General features: G+C 38.1%; 1 protein-coding gene across 8 annotated transcripts in view; it reads right to left on the bottom strand.

Annotated features, from left to right (window-relative positions):
- The window catches only part of SIK3 (SIK family kinase 3), a 256,319-nt gene that overhangs the window by 71,471 nt on the left and 168,973 nt on the right, over positions 1 to 15,875 (bottom strand). For all 8 annotated transcript variants that reach the window (XR_003683519.2, XR_003683518.2, XR_008619560.1 and 5 more), the window contains exon 4: positions 6,712 to 6,873. Coding sequence is in view for 5 of the 8 variants with exons in the window: in XM_024131196.3 (XP_023986964.1) it covers positions 6,712 to 6,873 (162 nt within the window). In the remaining 3 variants the exon portion in view is untranslated. The remainder of the gene's footprint in view (positions 1 to 6,711; positions 6,874 to 15,875) is intronic.

The raw sequence follows: 15,875 nt of genomic DNA, 5'->3' as shown, positions 1-15,875 counted from the left end.
AAAGCACCTAGCCGATCTCCCTGTGCCATGCGGCTGCTTCCCACTAGCTATCTATTTTACATTTGGTAGCATATATATGTCCATGCCACTCTCTCACTTCGTCCCAGCTTACCCTTCCCCCTCCCCATGTCCTCAAGTCCATTCTCTATGTCTGCGCCTTTATTCCTGTCCTGTGGGGTGCATGTATCTTTTCGAATTATAGTTTTGTCCAGATGTAAGCCCAGGAGTGAGATTCCTGGATCATATGGTAACTCTATTTTTAGATTTTTGAGGAACCTCCATACTGTTTTCCATAGTGGCTGCACCAATTTACATTCCCACCAACAGTGTAGGAGGGTTCCCTTTTCTCCACACCCTCTCCAGCACTGGTTATCTGCAGACTTTTTGATGATGGCCATTCTGACCAGTGTGAGGTGGTACCTCATTGCAGTTTTGATTTGCATTTCTCTAATAATTAGCAATGTTGAGCATCTTTTCATGTGTCATGTGTGTCAACTATGTATACCTGAAATGTCTTTTTAATGAAGGTACATTAATTTTTCATTTGTAAAGGCTCCAGTCTTAGGAATAGGATTCAGAAGAGAGAATTTTCCAAACTCCATTTTCCCAAGAGTCAATATACATTAAAGTTCCTTAGCCCCTGCTAGTTGAGGGTCCTATACCATTTCAGGGTGAGAGCACAAGGGTGAGGCGTTATGATTCCTAGGCTCTACTAGGACCCGAATTTGGGAAAGTCACATGGCCTCTCTGGGTCTCAATTTACTACCCATCAATCAGGGAGGTGTACTGAAAGATCACCTAAACAAAGGGTGTTAGGATCATAACATAAAATTTGGGATTGACACGATGAATATTCGTAACTACTTTTTGTGACCTGTCAGGGACATTCTCAATCACCAGACTATGGAAGGGGTCTCAGAAATCCACGGTTTCCAACCTTTGTTTTGAGATACAGATATGACTGTATCTTAGCATATTCATGCTGGCGGGTGAAAGGTCAACAGACTTACCAAATGTTTTAGTTTCTCACTTTTAAAAAATGAAGTAGTCTAGATCTCACTGCATTAAAGGTCAGAAATTTCCACAGTACCTCAAATCCATGCACTGTGGAAATTCTTTCCAAAATATTGGCTTTGCTGTAGCTGAACTTCAGATCTTTGCTGTCTACTGATTGCCAACTAAAACAATAACACCGGAGTGGAAACCATCTCCTGGAGACCATTCTGGGAGTCGACATTTAAAGAAAAATGTTTCCAACTTCCTTAGGTTAAAAAAAAAAAGTTTCCACAATTTTCAAAACATTCTCATAACGTCTGAGTATTTCAAATAACTTTGCTTCAGGGAGTAAGCCAGCTACATTTAGGCAATCTTTTATAAATACAGAAATTTCTCTAGTTAATTTTTAAGGACAAGAATTAAAATTCCTTTTCAATAGCAGTGCATCAACCATTAAAAATAAGGCAACACCAGTTTGATAGCTTAATATAATCCATCAATAAGAAAATCTGATTTCTCTCTTTCTAAACATATCTCTGACTGGAAGTTCCCTCTTCCTGGCCCAGAGATGTGACTGGTTACCCAGTCCCAGAAATTCCTCCTCTGCTCACATCTCTTGTATTTGTTGCCCTTTTCTTCCTTCCCACATCCACTGCCACCACCTGTATGCAGGATTTTACCACTTCACAGCCTTTTAACTGATCTTCCTATGGCTTTCCTGTCCCCTCTCCCTACTCCCACCCTTTTTTCCTTATCCACCCTGAATCTGATTTATTAAGCCTAGTATTCAAACAATTTCACAATTTAGTGTAAATACCTCCCCCTCCTGCCTTCTCAGGCACGACTCCCCTCCTCGACCCTCCCTCTCACCAGGCTTTTCTGCACATACGCGGTGTGCATTCTACTGCTGCTCATGCTTCTCCAACTCAGCTTCCCACTGTAACCAAAATAAAGCCCCAAATCCTCACCATGTGCACAGGGCCCCACGTGAACTGGCCCTTGACAGCTCTCTCATCCCATCCTTCTACTCCCGCCTTTATTTATTATCCTCAGCCATGCTAAACTTTCTCTTCCCCCCTAAATATGTTGAATTCACCCCTCGCAGGCCTTTGCCTTGCTCTTCCTTCTCTTTGGAAGGCTCTGACTATCCTGGTTATCCTCCCACAAGTCATTCTATCAGACTACTCGATATTACCATTTTCACAGCCCTTATGAGAGCTTGTTTATGTGTTTACTGTCTACCTTTCCCCATCAGAATGTTAGTTCCAAGGGACTATTTTATAGTCCATCAGAATGTTGGTTCCAAGGGACTATTTTATCTGCTGCTGTATTCCCCGTGTCTGCACACAGCAGGTGCTTTACTAACATTTGCTTACTGACTAATCCTACTGGCATTCTCTCCTTGACACTTATCCTTAAAGAATTCTATTCATCCTTTAAGACTCACCTCTAGTGCTATATTCTCAAAAGGGTGTTTCTGTCCTCATCACCACTGTGTAAAGTTCAGATCAACAAAGTTATTGAGCACCTACTATAGAACAGGTGCAATAAATGGGATATGCTTACAGTCCCTGTGGCATTTGTAATCTAATGAAATTCTGCAAAGTAAAGTGGTTTCCCCATCCTCTGAAGTCCTGTGGTAACTGGACTATACAATTAACGAGATAATGAATCATGATGTGCTCTGTAACATCTCTCCTATTGTGTCAAACTGCAATTTGGTAGCTGTTGGCCATGCTGTCACCCAGGGATACAATCGATGTGCTGAGAGAGCCATGTTGTGCCTCCTCCATCCCGAATCTGCTCCTTTGTGGATCCTCACACATCTGAGGCACAAAGTGAAAGGTTAGAGACCAAGAATCCTATTCTTTTCCCAGCGTTGAACTCTCTACCTGAAAGTGATTTGCATGAGTGCTCTTTATAAGAAATTCAAACTTTTAGCAAGTTAAAGGCGTTTTGGAAACTCTACTGTTTTCTAAACAAGACATATTTGCAGGCCAAATATGTTGAAATTAAATGATATACGTGCAAATGCTTTGCGAAGTACTTTTTATATATGTAAAGCATAATTTTGGTGTTATTTAACTTTTCAAAGCTCTAAGCATTTGCTGGCCAAATAGACTGTGAATTCTTGAGGGTGGGAGTCATGTTCTTAGCCTTCTTTTTTCTGTTCCATGATACCGGAGCAAAAAGCCTTTGTTAAGAACAGTGAAGATTATAGACAGCCACTACAAATTCTTCGTTCCAGACATGGCAACTCTGCCTTTCAGAAATAAAATTATTTATTCTGAAAACAATCAATGCATATGCTGGATTACTAATGATAGAAACATCTTTCAAATAATTCTACAGAAGTTAGGTTTGTGACCAGCATTAAGAAGAAAGCATTAAAACCAGAAAAAAAAAAAACCCAAAGTATTCACCTGGGCTTCATTCTCTCTAGAACTAGCACTAGAACAAAAATTCATAGGTAAGAATTTAATCACAAAAACTCTTAAACAATGGAATGATGTTGAATCTTTTAATATGTGTAACTGAAACTTATCTCTCATGTCCTGGGAACACATATTCACTTGAAGAGGGCTAACATGGGCTTTTATAATAGCTAGATTTTTATAGTAGTACCAAGTATTCATGTAAATTGTCACATTACTTCATACAAAAAGTAAACATAAATTCCTGTAAACACAAACATCCCCAGAACAACTTATTCATCTACTTTTGAACAGGATGAATAATCTTTTCATCAAAACCACTAGGTAAATATTGGATAAGGAAAACATGAATTCCTTAAATTTCCTGATCTGAATTTTTATTAATTCCAACTTAATTTGCTACTATAACATATATGATGATTTTTAAAACGAGGTGCTTAAGACTAACAATATTTTAAATAAAACAAAAAACCCCTCTTTTCTCTCTCATGTGTTTCTTTCATATACAGTAGTTCTTTCTTACTGAGATTTATAATAATTCATCAAAAAGACTACTGAAAGTTACTTTTAGCTTTCAGAATAAAAAGTTGATTTCATTACTTATCTGAACTTATCCCATCAGAACCATCCAACCTACCTCTCTAAAATTAGTCATGCTGTAGTCAGCTTCAACTAGAAGCGTTCCTCCCACTGGTCCATTAAGTTCAAAGAAGGCCTGGCTGATGAGAACGGATATTCTATCCAATTTATGTGTAGGAAGGGAAGTTCAGGCAATGACTGAGAAACTGAGTAATGATAGCATGTAGGAAAGAATGCAAACAAAGACAATGTCAGATACTGTAGCAGAGCACAAAACTAGGGGTGCTCATTTATTCTTTGCTTTGCTCTGAAAAAAAATAATAAAAATGCAGACTTTAGGTTAATGAAATAAAAATCTTGCCAAAGTATATGTATATATACACAGAGAGCCCAAGGCTGGCTGTCAGCACCCCTAGGAGTCTGTAATTACACACCAACAGGTAGAGACTCATATTGTGACTGCATGGGTTTGTTTTTAACTATGAACAAAGAAAAGTCTTTAAAAATCTCCTTACCCAAATATTTGTCAGTAGAGTTTCTAAATTCAATTATCACCAACCTCTGCTTTTTAAACTTGGCTTCTCAATGCAAAAACTAAAAGCCATACAAATTTCCCTTAACTAAATCAAAATGATTCTAAATTCAAAATCAAGAACCAAGGAAGCATAAAATTTTTTCCTTAGTCTTTGGTCAATGAAGGTAGAATAAGACTGTAGCAGAAAAAGAGGGCCTTCTTTTAACCCACTACCCTAATCAAAAATCCAAAGAACCCTACAGTAACATTTGTGGTAGGTTGAATAACAGCCCTTCAAAGACATCCTTGTCCTAATCCATGGAACTTGTGGATATGTTACCTTCTTTTGCAGATGTGGTTAGGTTAAGGATCTTGAGCTGGAGAGACCATCCTGGTTCATCCAGGAGGGCCCAATGTAATCACAAGGGTCCTTACAAGAGGGAAGTAAGAGGATCAGATTAGGAGTGGGAGATGTGACAATGGAAACAGGAGGTGGAAGTGTGATGTAAGGGCTGGAGCCAAGGAATGCAGGAGGCCTCCATGAGCTGAAAAAGGCAAGGAGATGAATCCTCCAAAGCCTCCAGATGGAACCAGTTCCACCAATACCTTGGTTTCAGCCCCACAGGATTCATTTTAGATTTCTGACCTCCAGAACTATAAGATAAACTTGTATTGTTTCAAGCCACTAAGTGTGTGGTAATTTGTTACAGCAACAATAGATAATTAACACAACATTTTATTATACTTTTAAGGATTGTGAAGCTTAGTAGGTGTTATTACCATTAATTTAATTGAAACTACAATGAATAATTACAAAAGAGGGTTTGAAATTGTCAGGCCTTTCCACCCTACCCACCCCTGTGAGAACTGTCAGCATCTAGAGAGCTTTAGAGAATATAAAACAGATGTAAGGGCAAAGGAAAAACATGATTTCATGTAAGATAAAGAAAGCATCTAATTCCTGTCTACTATGTATTGAGCAAATACAGAACTCAAAGAGCTTACAACTATAAAAGTTCTAATCATCCCAACTTAGATAAACAGAAGGCTAGGTGACATTCTGAGGATGTAAAAGTAGAGCCTGTAAAGTGAGCAGAGTTATGAACACAAAGAAACTGTCAGAAGAATCAACAACCTACAAGGGTACACATAGGTACTATAATACAATATAAATTTGAACTCTGAATTCCCACCCAGTTAAGGAGGGAAATCTTCAGAATTGCTTCTTACCTAGGCTTTTCAAGACAGTTATATTCTAGCTAAAGTTCTGTTTCCTATATGAGATTCCAGTCCTTTTTTATCTGGAAGACGAGGGACATACAATGCAATACCAAAAATTGTCAGAAAAACAAAAATGGTTTATTTTCATATTTATAGTTTCTATATAAACTGCAGTCACTTCCTTCTATCAATAGGTGGTGAGCTTGCATTGGTTAGGCAAATGCTGACAGTTTACTAAAATTGAAGTATGAGTAGAGTGAGGCAGTGAAAAGTGCTTTTTTAGGCACTGTCAGATGAGCAGATGAATGAAATTTGAGGATAAAAAGAGATGGACTGCCTTTAAACCACTGTAAGATCTATTCTTCTTAAATGATCATAAAACCACAGTCTTAAGAATAAGCATGCATGGGCTTCCCTGGTGGTACAGTGGTTGAGAGTCTGCCTGCCGATGCAGGGGACACGGGTTCGTGCCCCGGTCCGGGAAGATCTCACATGCCGCGGAGCGGCTGGGCCCGTGAACCATGGCCGCTGAGCCTGCGCGTCCGGAGCCTGTGCTCCGCAACGGGAGAGGCCACAACAGTGAGAGGCCCGTGTACCGCAAACAAACAAACAAAAAAAAGAATAAACATGCTCTATATCAGCAGTGACACAAATCAACCTTCTCAAGTGAAGGTGAGAAGGCACATAATTTTATCCGTTTTTTTTTTTACTACTTTATTCTATATTTTATTCCTTATTTAAAAATTATTTTTTTCTTTTCTTCCCAACCTAGTTGCATCCCAAACTACATGAAAAAATAGCATCAATGTCTTTTGAAAGCTTATTAATTTTCAAGCCACACACACACACACAAATCCTTTTCATAATACTTCTCTCTGAATAGATGAAACAGATAATCCCTTGCTTTAAGAACCTTGAAGGAAAAGCTTTTTCACTCCTATTTCACATCCTCAGCATACTTCTCACCTGCTATTTTGATATTCAGATTGGCATCCAGTAGCAAATTTTCAGCTTTTAGATCACGATGAACAATATTCCGACAGTGACAAAAATAGACAGCTGCGACAATCTGTTTGAACTTCCGACGGGCCTCCTTTTCTGCCATTCTGCCATGGGCCACCAGGTGGTCTGCAGTGAAGAAGAATACCGTCAGTTCTTGTTTTGGGACAGTGGTATAATTTCAAAAGGTAGACAGAAGGAGTGATGCAAGCGGGCCCAGCAAATGAATGAGTCAAAGATGTAAAACAAACAAATGGAAAACAATACACTTACAGTCCTGATTTGTATCTATAAAAATTCATTAGTAATGAGCACCCAAACTTCGTTAAGTATAAATCCCATTACACATACATATGCATAAGAATACACTGGCCCTACCATAAGGAAGGAAGAGCTGTGAGGGATGCGCGTAACGGTTTTCTTCAAGGATCGTAACACTCAACACCTTCCTGTTCATATCTCCGTTGCAAAAGATTACATATACACAGCAAACATGCACATGAAGATAAGTATCAGCAATATTTCCTGTGCTAAAGGGTGAGTCAAAAAGCAGAGTCACAACAATCAATCATTTTAGGAAAGAATAGACAGAAATTAGTCATTGCTGAGAGGGGAAAACCTGCTTTATATAGGATTCTGTTTAGGCTAATATTGCTTCTGCTTTCTCAAAGGTTTACAATTTGACATAAAAATGTACTTATTTGGTGACTATTCTCTGGAATGCATAGTAATATGCCTGCATCTTTACATTTGCATTTATTGTGCTTACCAAATATTTTTAAAACTATATTAATTTTTACAGATAACATCAATAGAAAACCAAGTGAAGTTTCTACCACTTTAAATGAAATAATTTCATTGGCTATGTCACTAAGGTATAACAAAAGAATTTACATGTGATAAACCTTGTAATTCTATAAATCAGGCTATCCTCTATATTTAAAAAGGAATTGATTGACATATAATCAATGTCATAAGTTCTATAACATTTTTCTAATAGTGGAAGTAGGTTTATATTGAATCAATGACATACATATCCTTAACCCAGTTCTTCATCTAACAACATAAACGGATCACGACAGCTGATGGGATTAGAAAGGTCAGTGACACAGTTTGCTCTGTTTGAAATCTGTAATAGCCCATCACCACTATCCTTAAATCAACTGATCTAGCTGGAAAAAAGACACATTTGCCATCATAAGCATCCTGAGATAGTGGGAAAATGGAAAATTAGACAATATAAGTGTATTATTTTTTGTTTTTTAATAGTAGTTTCAGTAATACTACCCAATTGTTTTGGCACCATCTCCATCCCCCATGGGACCAGTCAGGTATATCTTTTCTTCATCACAAAGAACTTTGAGATAAAACATATGCACCAGTAATGACTGATAAGATTAAGAGCTTAGGACAAGAAATGGAGGGGGCGTGGTTTGAAGAAGGGGGCAAAATGACAATCCATCCACATATCAGATTTTCAAATAATTCAAACTACATTCTGACCACAACGGACATTAAACTTTGGAGACCAAATACTATGGAAATTTTAAGAACAATGTTATAAGTAGTTTATTTAAATTATTAAGAAAGACCCCTCAAAGGAGTTGTTATAATTGTTAGAGTTATCAATGACCCACACATAAGATTTATGAAGCATTTCCCTCAAAAACAATCATTATTATGGCCAAGATCACCAATTTGGTAGAAAGAAAGAGAAAATAAGAAGTCTTTAGCTTAGATGTTAAAAGGACTAGGATACAGCTTTCTACAGGAGTTTAGAGGTGGTGATAAATGAGCTCACATTCTGGTATGTTTAGGCTTCTGGTGAGATCTGTCAAATGAATTTCAAACAACACAAAGTCCCCAACTAGGGACAGGGAGTGAATACAAGCTGTTGAAGAACTGGATGTCCATCAGATGTGGACACCATGCTCCACTTGAAGAGGCCATTCTCTCTAACAGTACCTGCTCCTTTGACCCACTATTTCTCTTAACCCAAGGCCTAATTATTCTAATAATGTGCTTTAGCTGCTAAACCTTGTCTAATTAAAGAGCTTTGAAGAGACAGCTATTCTTGAGAAACACAAAAATAAACCTTTATGAAGGTTTACCATCAGAAGCTCATTTGGGCAAGCCACCCATTAATTAAAATGCCCAGGAGACATTCATCTGGCAGTAAATACTAATTACCAGAACACATCAAAGAGCTTCTTAAATACAACAGAATGATTAATTTAGCAATTTCCAAAATAAGTGATTTTCTTTTATTAAAAAAACCTCTTTGTATTTTCTAAGTACTTTGTTTTCCTAAAATGATTGGAAAGTTCTCAAAAACGTTACATAGGCCAGGAGCTGGTAGAATGCAGCCTAGTTCTGTTTTATCTCTACAATGACACATTGGTTGTCCTTGGATGAATCATTTATACTGCCAATATTGCCACCTCTTGATCTGCTAAACAGAAATAAATTCTGTTACATGCTATGGCCAAAGAAAGAATAGCATATTTGGGAATAACCTTGTACTTTGACTAAGAGTTATCATATATGACATAATTTTAAATTTCAAAGACATTTAAAAAGCTATTTTTTAAAAAGGTCCACTCATTACTACACAAATACTATTTCAGCATCTGGTTAATAGATCATAAGGGTCTTTGTTCAGGATTCTGTAGTGCTTGAAAGTGATTATTATTATACACCAATTGTACTGTTACACGGTTCTGGTTACAAGGTATTTGTGATAGCACACTGGGTAAAATGGCTTAAACTATATAGTACTCTCCCTAAAGATACCTACAGTATCCCTACAGCTATGAATATAAAGAAGATACACAATTTACTTTTTTTTTTATGTTGGGGATAGGAGTTTATTAATTAATTTATTTATTTTTGCTGTGTTGGGTCTTCGTTTCTGTGCGAGGGCTTTCTCTAGTTGCGGCGAGCAGGGGCCACTCTTCATCGCGGTGCGCAGGCCTCTCACTGTCGCAGCCTCTCTTGTTGTGGAGCACAGGCTCCAGACGCGCAGGCTCAGTAGTTGTGGCTCACGGGCCTAGTTGCTCCGTGGCATGTGGGATCCTCCCAGACCAGGGCTCGAACCCGTGTCCCCTGCATTAGTAGGCAGATTCTCAACCACTGCGCCACCAGGGAAGCCCACAATTTACTTTTTTTAAAAAATGTGTTGTCTGCAAACGTCAGATGTTTCTTACTAGCCATTGTGTTTGATGTCTAAGTTCTCTCTTCTTTGGGAACATTGTGCTCTTCCCCACATACAGGACCTTCATACTGGCTCAATGTCATTCAGACTTTAGCCTCTGCTTTTATTTTTGCCCATCTTATTACCACCACCACTACCACCACCCCCCTCCAGCCCCTGTTAGTTTGCTTTCAGTGTAAACCTACAGGGTCTAGTGGGTGTGCCAGGAAGCCAGCAGCCTGCAGTGGTTTTTGGTCCCTGCTGAAATTGCCTTTCAGCTGCCTGCTGACAAATGGCTGCTTTATGTTCATGTGTGCTCCATAGCATAGGCAGGCAGCAAAAATTGTTCAACTTCAAATATGACATTTAACTTTCAGCGAAGAAACCCAGAGCAGTAGTAGTCCAGCCTGGACTTAACACAAAATCACAGCATGTGAATATATACTGGGGTAATTTCAGAAGGCAAATGAAACAAATAGCTCCCGAGCCACTCAACATTCAAAGTAAAATACATTCTGCAACTTGTCAGGATAAACCCACTTGCAAGGAACTCTAAAGAGTTGTTCTGCTTCTTCTGGACAGTTTAGTGAGCTAGTTCTCCGAAACACTGGGCGAGATGCCACCCATACCTCCAGTCCCAAACACCCCACCCTGCAACCATGACCCCAGCCCCCCACCCCCACCCCTGAGTCTAGACAATCTTCAATCCATCACATAAGTCCCTTTTCACCATCAATTAACTACTAATCTATTTAGTTGCCATTATACCTCTGGGGGAAATTTAAAGTTTTTCTCTATCACAGCTTCAACCATTTCAACCCAGACAAGGATGAGGTGACTCTCAATTAAAAGGAGAAAATGGTTCTCCTGTTTTCAAGATCTTATCAAACGTAAGGAGCCTGTGAAATGAAAACAAAACAACACAACAACAAAAAAACAAAAAAGTAAGGAGTCTAAGTTCTCTTTCTCACTTTCCAATCACCATAAATAACTTGGCACTGGATTCCTGTAATCTTTTTTTATCTGTTCTTCCTTACAAAATCAAAAGTAGTTAGTGACACTAAGGGATTTATATACCTCATGAGGAGTATATTATTAGAAGCAGAGGGAATGAATTCTGAAGTTTCAAAAGTATTAGAGCACCAACGTTTATAAAGTTTGCTTCAGAATTCACTGCTTTTTTCACAGTGAATTGCTTCAAATTCACTGTTTGTAATTTTGTCCCAATCTGACTCAGGAAGAAATATCTTGTGGTACAGTTAGATTCTAACCTTTCAAAGAGCAAAAATACACATAAGGCAGTCTTAATGTCCCTAGACCAGCCTTGCTGGAGTGTCAGAGGCATGCCACTAATGGGGTAGCGGTGGGAAGCCAACATTTCTTAAAATAAGTCACTTTCCCACTATAAACAGACAGTGTCTCCATTTGTCTGCTAAGTCTAAAACTTCTAGAATCCAAAACACTAGCTGAAAATGAACATACCCTGATAGCAGGTCAAGCAACAGGGCAGAAACTTTTCATTTTTCATGATGAAGAAATAACCCAGTCTAGAATGGGGAAAAGGCGGCTCATGTGCTAAGCTTAGGTGGCTACCTGGAAAGATTTCTGCCAATTCCAAGCTAACCACAGCTAGCAGTTCTTTGCTTTGCCACTCAGTTCTATCATTTCTTCTTTCTACACTCATGGAAACGACTTCCTTATCAAACAAATGCTTCTTTCCAAAAGAGTCAGGGCGAGGCCAAGATAACTCAGCTTCCTGGGAGAAGGTTAACAACAGTGCACTCAAATGTCACACTGTCCCTAACCCTCGGAGGCCCCAAGCTGCCAAAGACTAGAGGAAGAGGGCTTGTTATTTGGTTTTCCTTGCCAAGATTCCAACTACCTCATACCAGCCTTCTTTACTTGTTGCTGCTGCTGGTTACCATCTCTTTTCTTCATCCTTCCAGTGGTCCAGCCCAAAAACCTTGCTGTCATCTTTCATTCTCTTTCTTCCACACCCCACATCCAATCCATCAGCAGATTTTATAAACTCTGCTGTCAAAATACATCCAGAATTCAACTATTCCTTACCCTCATCCCCACTCCACTCTAGTGCCACCAACCTAGTCCAATAGCCATTATCTCCCTCCTGGTTTACTGTAGTAACCTTAGAATAAACTCCTAACCAGTATCCCTGATTCTGCCCTTGGCTCACTGCGATCTACTCTCAAAATGACAGCCAAAATAAGAAGTCTTTTTTTTTTTAAACTTTTTTCTTTTGAAATAATTACAGATTCACAGGAAGCTGCAGAGATAGTACAGAGAGATCCCATGTACCCTTCACCCAGTTCCCCCCAATAGTTAAATCTTACGTAATTATAGAACAATATCAAAACCCAGAACTTGACATGGGTAGAATATGTGTATACTCCTATGTCATTTTATCACATGTATAGATTTGTGGAACTACCACTGCAACCAAGATACAGAATTATTTGGAGTTACTCATTACTGAGTATTCTTGCAGGCATAAAAACAAAATGTCCACTATTACTTTTTTCTGTCTATCCCAAATATTAAACTTTTTCCTTCAGGGTTCTGAGAAAACACAATTTCTTTCTGATTCACTTACAGTCACAAGATATGCTTTAGTTCTAAAAGTTTTAAGCTAGAACTATTTCTATTTTTTTCCTATGCCTTCTTACTCATAAAAAAGAGCTTTGCATGTGATGGATGCTTAATAACTACAGATTAACTCAGGGAATATGCATCAGAGGAAAGACTATATACATATTTTTTTTATCCTTCATCTTGCCACTAACAAAGTTTGTAAACTAAGCATGGTTTATGTTAAGGCTTTATAAAAAAACATGCTATTCTTTTTATACAAAGTCTGTTTACATTAATGTATAAAGGAGGATTTGTTTTCTTATAGTTTCTTACAAAAATACTTCTAGACTAAGTATAAGCCCAGGTAGCCTATGAAATAGGATCCCGTATATTCTTAAAGGCCTTTCAAGAATGTTATTCAGACTTCTCATATATAGTGCAAATGTTTCTCGTGCTACACCAATATACTATCAAAGGTGGGTTAGCCAGTTTTGTAATACAGAGATTCTTCCCTGATTCCTAGTATAATCTGCAGGTTCCAAATCCAGCTCATTCTTTCTCTGAAGCTTTCCCTAACCTACTCATCTACTCTAGAAGAACTGGTCCATAATTTGTATCTAATGGCATTTAGCCTATACACCTCTATAACATCAGTGAACAACTGTATTACAGTTGTTTCTTAACATGTGTATCTCCCTCTCTAGACCAGGGAGTCTTAGTCCACGGATGGGTTTCCATCCACGAATCCTATAAGGTAAAGGAAAATATGGATAGTGTGCTTCCATTTGTGTAGTAAGGAAGAGGAAATACAAATATGTATGTGGGTGTATGTGTGTATATTTAATTTATATTTTCTAAAGGAAGTAATATTAAGTGAGAAACTTCTTAAAATGGTTACTTATAAGGGAATGGAAAAGGGGTGGAAGCTAGAATTTCCTGAAAGTACCCTTTTTTTATAGTTTTAGTCCTGAAAACATGTAATGTCTTAAATAACTTACACAATTCAGAATTGAGTCAAAGAGAAGAAAAATTTCTAAAAATTGAAAGCAAATTGGAAATAAAAAAGAATGTAACTCTGAGTTAAGTTGTGACATAACCAGAAAATAATTTTTTTAAGTGACAACTGAATGCAGTATTTTGCCTATGCATCTTTAATGGGCTATATCCTGAGGACAAAAAGAACCAGTAGTCTCTTTAATATTTGTAATAATATTGGTATTACTTTGAGTCAGTCTTGCCCTCACTCTCATATTAAATATGTAACTACGTTAAAGTCATTTGAAACCACAAATTTTCAGCATAAGAGAAATGAGACACAAATACATAATATTCAGGAAGTAGAAACACTGAAATCTTAAATTTCAATTGGAATGTTAGTACAAACTTGTATTTTACTTTTCTCTCTATAAAAACCACACATTTGCTACCTCTGTGCCCTAAACAGGCCTCTAAGCAATGACAACCCAGTAGTTATATAAGCATCCCTAGGGGACAGGCTGAAGGAACCAGAGCTCCCAGGAGAAATGTTTGATTCCAGGTCTGAGACAGGAAGTGTTCAAGATAAGCCTGGAACATCTTATCTAAAAGCAAGGAAGCTATTAAAGACTATGGGGATCAGGGGCTTCCCTGGTGGCGCAGTGGTTAAGAATCCTCCTGCTAATGCAGGGGACACGGGTTTGAGCCCTGGTCCGGGAAGATCCCACGTGCCTCAGCGCAACTAAGCCCATGCGCCACAACTACTGAGCCTGCGGTCTAGAGCCTGCAAGCCACAACTACTGAGCCTGAGTGCCACAACTACTGAGCCTGCACGCCTATAGCCCGTGCTCTGCAACAAGAGAAGCCACCGCAATGAGAAGGCTGCGCACCACAACAAAGAGTAGCCCCCAATCTCCGCAACTAGAGAAAGCCCACGTGCAGCAACAAAGACTCAAGGCAGCCAAAAATAAATTAATTAATTTTTAAAAAAAGAAAGAAAGATAGAAAGCTATGTGCAAACACATAGCTTTAAAAAAAAAGACTACTGGGATCATGTCAAAAGAACACAGGAGTCAACTTAAAGAGGCTTTCCGCTAGCTAAGTGGAGTAATTTGAGCATCAAAAGAGTAATAACTCAATGGACTGAAACACTTCAAACATGTTAAAATCTGTAAGTTCATAATGATATTACAAAATAAACAAATAAAATCAACTTCATTGGTCACCACTGGTGATTGCTAGGGTACCAGTTCATTATTCTGAAATTTAATACATAATGAAAAAGAATCAAGCATTTATTTTGCCTTTATTGTAGTTTCTAAATAGTTTATAGGCAAAGTTCTTTACAGAAGAATTAGAGCTAATAAATGCAGAAAGAATGAGAGAATTTAAAAATCACCATTTTGCAACTTCTAATGAAGTAATGTATTTATTAGGCAACTAAATAATAAGAGTGGCTAAAACATTTGATCAAAAGTGGATGAGAAACTTTATAAAAACGTTATGAAACTTTATACATCAATAAAAGTGGTGAAATCGGACATTATACAAATCCTGAAATGATGCAACAGTTAGACTATGATGTATTCCTCTCCCCGACCCCACCAAGGTGACCCTTATTTAACCAAACCACTTTATAAGAAATGGTGAGCCAGAGACAATATGCTGAATGATGCAGTAAGGATCCAAATCCAGAATGTGGGAAATTTTACAAGATGATCCAGTTTCTTCAACAAATAAATAGCATAGAACAAAAAACAACAACAACGTGTGATGGCAGGAGAGAGAAGGGGTTGTTATAAAGCATAAAAAATTTAAGATACTTATCAACTCTGGATGTCTGGACTTCGTTGCATCATGATATGAATAAACTATAAATAGATGTTTCGAGACAATTGGAGAAAGCCACGAAACATGGCCTGCCTATTAGTTAATTTTATTGGGTTTAAGAATGGTATTACAGACTTTAGTTGATTATGAAGGATTAGCTGATACTGGATTTACTCTCCCACTTTAACCAACTATAAAATTTGGACTGTTTGCAGACATTGGGCAATGACCAACAAAAGGCTATGATTCTTCAGAGAAAGAAAGCACAAGAGTTGAGCCCCATATTCACCCCAAACCACAACCTATGAAAACAGATCAGAGTTAGGGGCTGGTAAGGCAGTTAGAATTTGGGTGGCAGGAGAGCAGAGAAGGAGAAAGAAGCAGAGGAGGAACATCAAAAGTTACAAAAGAAATTCTAATGAGGTCTTGGCCAACTCTCAAACTGCATATGAGCAAAAGCAAGACTATAAAAGGCCTAGCATTAAAAAGTTGCTGGGAGGATGAAAGCTAAAGAGAACATTTTAGAGATTATACAGTGCACAGG

Source organism: Physeter macrocephalus, chromosome 16 (genome assembly GCF_002837175.3).
Source record: "Physeter macrocephalus isolate SW-GA chromosome 16, ASM283717v5, whole genome shotgun sequence".
Classification (NCBI taxonomy): Eukaryota; Metazoa; Chordata; class Mammalia; order Artiodactyla; family Physeteridae; genus Physeter; species Physeter macrocephalus.
The sequence above is the reverse complement of the archived record's forward strand: the minus strand, read 5'-3'. Positions and strand labels throughout refer to the sequence as shown.